The sequence below is a fragment of the Limulus polyphemus genome, unplaced genomic scaffold (assembly GCF_000517525.1).
Source record: "Limulus polyphemus unplaced genomic scaffold, Limulus_polyphemus-2.1.2 Scaffold506, whole genome shotgun sequence".
NCBI classification, from domain to species: domain Eukaryota; kingdom Metazoa; phylum Arthropoda; class Merostomata; order Xiphosura; family Limulidae; genus Limulus; species Limulus polyphemus.
Window position 1 is genome coordinate 97,775 of NW_013666116.1, and position 7,256 is coordinate 105,030.

General features: G+C 34.5%; 1 protein-coding gene across 6 annotated transcripts in view; it reads left to right on the forward strand.

Moving 5' to 3' along the window:
• The window catches only part of LOC106458728 (LARGE xylosyl- and glucuronyltransferase 2-B-like), a 38,948-nt gene extending 36,512 nt beyond the window's left edge, over positions 1 to 2,436 (forward strand). For all 6 annotated transcript variants that reach the window (XR_002610414.1, XR_002610413.1, XM_022385005.1 and 3 more), the window contains 2 exons: positions 1,827 to 1,908; positions 2,176 to 2,436. Coding sequence is in view for 4 of the 6 variants with exons in the window: in XM_022385005.1 (XP_022240713.1) it covers positions 1,827 to 1,908; positions 2,176 to 2,262 (169 nt within the window). In the remaining 2 variants the exon portion in view is untranslated. The remainder of the gene's footprint in view (positions 1 to 1,826; positions 1,909 to 2,175) is intronic.
• The last annotated feature ends 4,820 nt before the right edge of the window (positions 2,437 to 7,256 follow it).

Consider the following 7,256-nt stretch of genomic DNA (forward strand, 5'->3'; position numbering starts at 1 on the left):
CTCGTTTTGCGACTTTTAGGACTGAAAGAATCCCATCGTGTATATTGTTCTGTAACGGTAGGTTTCCTGTATATACTGATGAGAAAACGAAAGTCATATTTTTTTCAACTAAGACGTCTATGAACGGTAAAGAGTTATGTTGTTCCTTTTCGAAAGTAAATTTGAGAGCCGAGTGCAACGAGTTTAGGTCTTGTAAGAACCTCTCACATTCCTGCTCAGTTTTAAAAATGGCAAATGTGTCGTCTACATAGTGGAAGTAAACAGCAGGTCTGGTAACTTTGTTGAATAGTTCTTTTTCATGGAAACCAACGAAAATATTGGCTAAGGCAGGTCCAAGAGGAGAACCCATGGCGAATCCGTCAATCTGTTGATACATGATATCATTAAAGCTGAATTCCATCGAACATAAAACACCTGGATATTCCGTTTGTTGTTGTTGTTTTTAACAATTAGACAGCATTTTCAGGGTTAAAACTGGATTTATACCACTATGAAGTAATGTACTACTTTTACTCTGTTTTCTTAAGTTTGAACTGAACTATATATTAAGTGCCTTTAATAAACCTTCTTTTAAGACCTTACACGTTACTTTCGCAAATTTCTGTAGTCAAGATTCATTGTTTGCTTATAAACACATGTCTGTGATGTAACTCGGACATCTGTGAATCAGAAGAACGTATCTCTATACAATGTTCAGGAATTAACAAGTAGGTATCAGTAGAAAACTTTTGCTCATCTTCCTTCCATTTGAGAGTGACCATGTCTTGTAACCATACCAGCTCTGATGACGTCTGCCATGTTTAGCGTTCAACATATAGTTTCTTTAAAAATTTGCCAAACCTGTATTGGCCTGTTGACTAAAGGCTTAGATATTTTATTTATTATATTTAATCTTATACCATGCATCTTATTTTATTTTACTTTTTATTTTTAATGATAGCAGATTTTCTGATTGTTAATTAACTTGTGATGTTTTTTAATAACATCTGGAATAATTTCCGATAAAAAAATAATTTATGTTGAATTAATGCTAGGAACAGACGCGCTACTGAGTTCGTTGGTTTGACGGAGACGGTGTGTCTTATACATTGGCAACAGCAAGAAAGAATATTCAAGTGGCTGTCAAACTTGTAAAAACGAGAGAATCAACAGATTGATGGGTTTTAGAATTCCTTTTGGGGCATGCCAAGAACCCCTGCGACTTTCGCAGTAATCAGTGGTCGGGAAGTTGGACCATTTTCCTTACGGACAGACTCGAACCGCTTTATACTATAGTTTTCAAATTGTCTTTCACAAGATTTCTGTTTACAAAGGAAGTGTATTTATACAGATCGAAATTAATTGCGACCTCCTTGTTTAAAAAATATTTGTATTGTGAGTTTGGAAAATGTTACATCTAACTAGGTATATCGACAACTAAGTTTCGGGAGAAAACGAAATTTTAAAGGTTGACTCTTCCTTACGAGATGAATATCAAAAGCTACTGACAATATCTTTTTGACCACTATAAAAAATAAAACTGTTTCCCTTTTTGTGGAACATTACATAAACAAGACAGTGTTATATGTGATAAGAATAGTGAAAACTATTTTATCATATCGAAAACAAATTTATTTTTTTCGTTTTGTAGAATTATTGTCTGAAATTTAGTGGTTGTTTGTAGTTCGAAAAATCAGCCGGTATTGTTTCGTTGTGTAATACACCATAAAATAAGTTATAAATAGTAATTAAAAATTGGCAGAAAACTGTTATATTATACAAACTTTACAAATAACTCATAGTATTGGTATAGTTACGACTAATGTAAACCTTTGACGTTTCTTCAGCTATCAGTTTGTTGTCCTACCTGATGTTTGGATTACGCATCTACCTCATCCACGAAACCCACTTCTAGGCAAACTAATGTCGGTAAATATATTTATTTATTCTAGTTAATACTTACCTCTGTAACTAGCATATAGAAACCATAAATATTGTTATGTGCTTAACTAGTTGCCGTGTTATTCTTTTGTAACTGGGAGTAAAAATACCACACATCTGTAAACTTGAAATCGATAAACCTTTCCTGAACTTTCTTGACCAAGTATAAAGCTTCAGGTGGTGAAGTCAAATGTTTTTTTTACTCCATAAACTTCTAAGATTGCCTTCATGATATATTTTTTCTTTCTGTTTCAGGACGCTGAGTTCAAACTCAGAAACAGGATGCAAAGATTTGAATTCCTACACTCCCTTATAGCAAGATACAATATCTCAAGATGCTGATGTTTGTCTTCGCTAAACCTGAACTTTTATTATCCAATTCATGACAGAAACAACCATTTTGAATCGTAGATCGTGACCCAAAATAGATTTGATAACGAAAATCATATGCTGGAACTCTGGATAAATAGCTAAATAAACTTTTGTACCACATGCTCATTAGCTTTTATTGTTTGTTTGTTGAAAAAGTGGTCATATATTATCAGAACTGTTACATTCAACATTCGGCGTTACTTTCATTAGCATGATTTGGTCAAGCTATAATTTAATATTTGTATGTGGGACTTCCGATGGTGAAATGAAGTATAGATCTAGTTGTAGCGTTAATGATAACAATCGATATCATCACGCTTATCTGACAACTTATCTCTATATTTCGAGGGCCAAGATAATTCTTCGTCGCCAGCATCAACGTTCTGATAGACACTTCACAATATTAAAAGCTACAGTACGCTGGATTTCAGTATCTGTCCTACAAAACTTGACTTTATGTCATGTCCTTTACTGTTTAACACGCGATTCTTTAATTATGTTTCTATACATTGTTTGCTGAGCTTCTTAAGTTCATAATGAAACTTTTGAAGTATCTTTCCCCTTTTGTTTTATTACCGAATGTGGCGTGGAAAATATTTACGATTTGGACAGTTCATTTCCATTGATGATTAGCAACTTACCCGGTTAACGAGTTCTTCTCTTTGCTGCTGCCATTGTATTATTATTATTATTATTACGCTTTGTTAGGTCTGCTTTCTGCTGCATGTACTACCCCTTTTATGTAATGTTCAAGATTTTAATATTTTCAGGTCTATAGTGCTCGTTTCTTGATATACCTTCTCTGTTAGATCAGTTTGTTTTTCCTGACAACTGAGATGTTAGACCAATGTTTTCGTAACGGGCTGCGAGGAACTTCCAAAGTAGTGTCACAAACGTATACACAAAACCTGTAAGCTATTTCAAATAAATAAAGTACTCAGCTCTTACTCTAGGATATGAAATCAAATGCAACATTGCATGAGCTTAAAATGATACAACAAAACATCTTTCAAACTTTGGTGTGAGAAATCCAAGCAGAGAGAGCTACAAGCAGGAAACCTGACATCTTGGATCATAGATATCAAAAAGTATTAATATGTTAAAGGTTGGGCTGAAACAAAAAACCTCCTAATGTAACTCATGATGGCATAACTTAAGAAGTTACACCTAATAATTATACACAATTTAAGAAAGCATTAACTTCTAAATTGAAATTATTAAAAATAACTGATCCAAAATACACTAGCCAGCCAGTTAGTACTTGGAGTGAGGTTGTGGTGATGAGATATTAATTGATCACCTAAGTCGGATTATTACTCGTTTTTGAGAGCATAAACAACATTTACAACGTATTGTTACGACAGCGGAAGTCACGTGACTCTGGTAACACGTCATGATTTTCTAGAAGGATCATGACTGTTCCTGGCAACTCTAGTATTTGCCAGACGCCCTCTATTTTTGTATATAAGCCCGGCAAGTAAAGCGGAGATATAATTGAGGCAAGTGAGCGGTAGTGACCGTAAATAAAGTGCGTGAATCGTTGTGAATTATAGCGTGTGTTTAAGTTCAAGTGACTGTGGAAATTAAGAGTATTACAAAGTTTTTAATGAGAAAGAATAAACCAGTTTTAATTAAGAAAGGACTTGTATCGATGAAGTTTCTCGGAAAGAATTTTTACGGGAAATTATCAAACGAGCAGATACGTAACAGTATCATGTAAGCGTGGTCTCCATCACACTATATGACTAAAAGTGAAAATTCAGGAGCACTTTAAACCTAGAAGACTCTGTAACACCAATCAATCTGTAATACAGCCAGTCATAACAGAGGAGGAGACCACATGACACAATAAAATGGAATGATACTGAAATAATGGGATATGAACCACACGTGAGAAAAATAAAGATAAAGGAAACTTTCTACATGCACCTGACTAATAACACAAACAATCAACTTAGCATAAAGTTAGTAAAACCTAAATACCTTTCTTGAAACTATTCAAATAGTTGATGAAAGTCCTCATGAGGGATGATACCTCAGAATAGCAGATAGTATATCAGCCTTTCTAAGAAGAAGACTCGGGATTGATTTCCGTCTTCTATCACTACACACCGTCTTTCTCTAGGTTTCCCTGAAGATGGTAGCAGATTAACAGTCCAGACATACCAACCCAAAATATATATATATATATATTTGTTTTAAAGTTTATATAATATTAGAACTAGACAATCACTCACCACATTAGGTAAATATAGATAACTGTATACTTCTATTACACAGTATATTGTAAGAAAGACGTCAACCTCCATGTGGTTTTCCACATGAGAGCACTTCAAGTCATCTTTGTTGCAACAACTCAATATGTGTATAAAACAGTTTTTGGAATTAGATGTTTAGGGACTCAGATTGTAGCCATTTTGATGGTTTTCCGCAGAAGATAGGTTGGTTGAACATTCCAATCCTTGTGGCGGGGTGGATTTTGCATAATGTAATATGAGGCCCTAAGCTTCCGCTTACGAAAGGAGGGCAGATCGGAGTTTTTCTATATTCTAGCTGTGACAAGGTACAAATACTGCAGTCAAATTATATAAATAGCTCTCTTATGCTAATTGTTATGCTAAATAAGTGTTTGGTGATTAGTCATGTTATCTGATATGCGCATTTTAATGGTATAACAAAGCAAAGTAAGTTTGAAGAGCAATTTAAGTAAAAAAGAAATGTTGTTAGTAAGAGGTGGACTCGTTTTTAATCTACCACTGCAATTGGTCAAAGACCTGTGCAAGATAACCGTTGTAAAGAACTCTGCATGATAACCGCTATTTCGAATATGTATTCGACCAATGGTTGGGCCTCAGTTTTTCAAACGAACTAACAGTTCAAAACAAACGGTGGATGACAAACAAAAACAGGTTTCATAAGGTTTGCCCCAAATAACCAGAAGTGTACATCCCTCTAACCATCTCCATACAACAGTCTGTCTTCAGTGATGTCAAGATCACGTAGTCAAACAAATGACTAATGTCTTGTTCACGGATAAAGCATACTTTGCATTGCAGCCAAACACAAGATGTTTATATATAAATTTGAGTAGACAGGATCATATAATCCTAATTTCACAAAGAAAAGCAAGTATATGGTGGTGGTGGGAATGGATCAGTAGTGATCTCCCCTTTTACCTTTGTGTGATATGACAAGACACTAGGCATACCATATGCTGATAGTGTGTTCAGATATTTCTTTTAATAGATAATGACCTAACTACACACTGCTCGACTGCTTAGCAAGATTCTATATGGTATTAAATGGAATGGCCAGCATGCTCTCCAAGGTTTGAATCCGGTTGAACATGTATGGAATGTTTTTATGTTATACTTGATTAGACATTACAGCAATTGCCACCTGCTCTTATATTATGCTTTGACGAAGAATACACACTTTAACATATGCTATCATCTCATACTTTGTTGAAGACAAAGAGCCTTGATGCATATACTCATTTTATACTTAACCGCCTTTGGACCCACGCTGTACTCTTATGTCACAGCAATAATATATACTTTTTTTTTTTTACTTGGATGGAAATTAAAACCTTTGAACACTTAAGCCCATCTTGTAGATTGATTGAAGTTGTAGCCTTTACACCTGCCCTCATCTTGTATACTGCCTAACTACCTCGTGATATTTGCAGTTCCATCTAGTTGTATATTTAAAATACTAGTTATGTGACTGCTTGTGTTCTATACATGAATTTAGTTAGTGATATCATTGTTAGCTTCAACGAAAATGGGCGAAAGGAAGGATCTCTCCAAATTCCAAAGGGACATAACAGTAGATCTCCATCTAGCATTATCATCCAAAAATTGGTAATCAAAATCTAACAACAATGAAATACGTCTACAACTAAGAAAAATTGTGGTCACCAAATAATAGTGACTGTCTAAGAATAAAGTAGCTGTACAGACTTAAATTAGAACAGGAATAAATGTATTACAATCGACAAATTCCTCTAGCAGTGAACAGAATTCGACTATCTCCAACTGTAACTTGCGCAGAACATTATAAAAAACACATAACAACCAACCTAGTCTAAAATATGCTATTTACAGATGCAGAAATGAAATTATGAAGTTTCTTATGCCTACATAACAAGCTCTGTACACGGAATAACTGAAATCATCCATTATGATCTGATTAATCACGTTTGACCTCTTTTCTGCGCTGATTGTAGAGTAATATTACGTAAACAAAACTTGTCTTAACCGTATGTTCCAACTACACGTGTTTTCTTATAACAAAGCCACATCAAGCTATCTGCTGTGTCCACCGAGAGGAGTCAAACCCCAGATTTTAACATTGTAAATCTGAAGACTTACCGCTCTCCCACCGGGGGACTACAATGTAAGCTGCTGTAATGGTGTGAGGAACATACTTGTGGAGATGGTTGTTATTTATTTTTTAGAAAGGTAAATGACAGCGTATCTGAATGTTACATTTCTATACCGATAGACAAAAAGCTCTTCCAACACAATAATACAACAACCCTATTGCCAACAATTAATCTAAAGAACAATACAATAACTTCATCTTTTTCGTTTGGTTATTATAGTCCTCAACTCTGTATACGTAGTATCTTTTTGTGGTATTCTTATGTACTTTTCAGGTGATAATTGCAAATAACAGAAGATTATGCTAAAATTGAAAATTTGATTTAATCGGTTTGAAAAAAAAAGACTGAATACAATATTAAAGGAAAACATATCTTTATTTAATATAACAGCAAGTCAAAAGACGAGTGCGCAGAACGTCAGACGGTGCTTCACCGAGAGAAGTTTTAGAATTTCTGAATATAGCTTTATACATAAACAATGCCATCCATCTCAGAGCATAGGTACTACCTACGTCATTTGTCCCAAGTAAAAATAAGGAGTTTAATCTTTTGGCATTTTTAAGCTTATAAACACCAA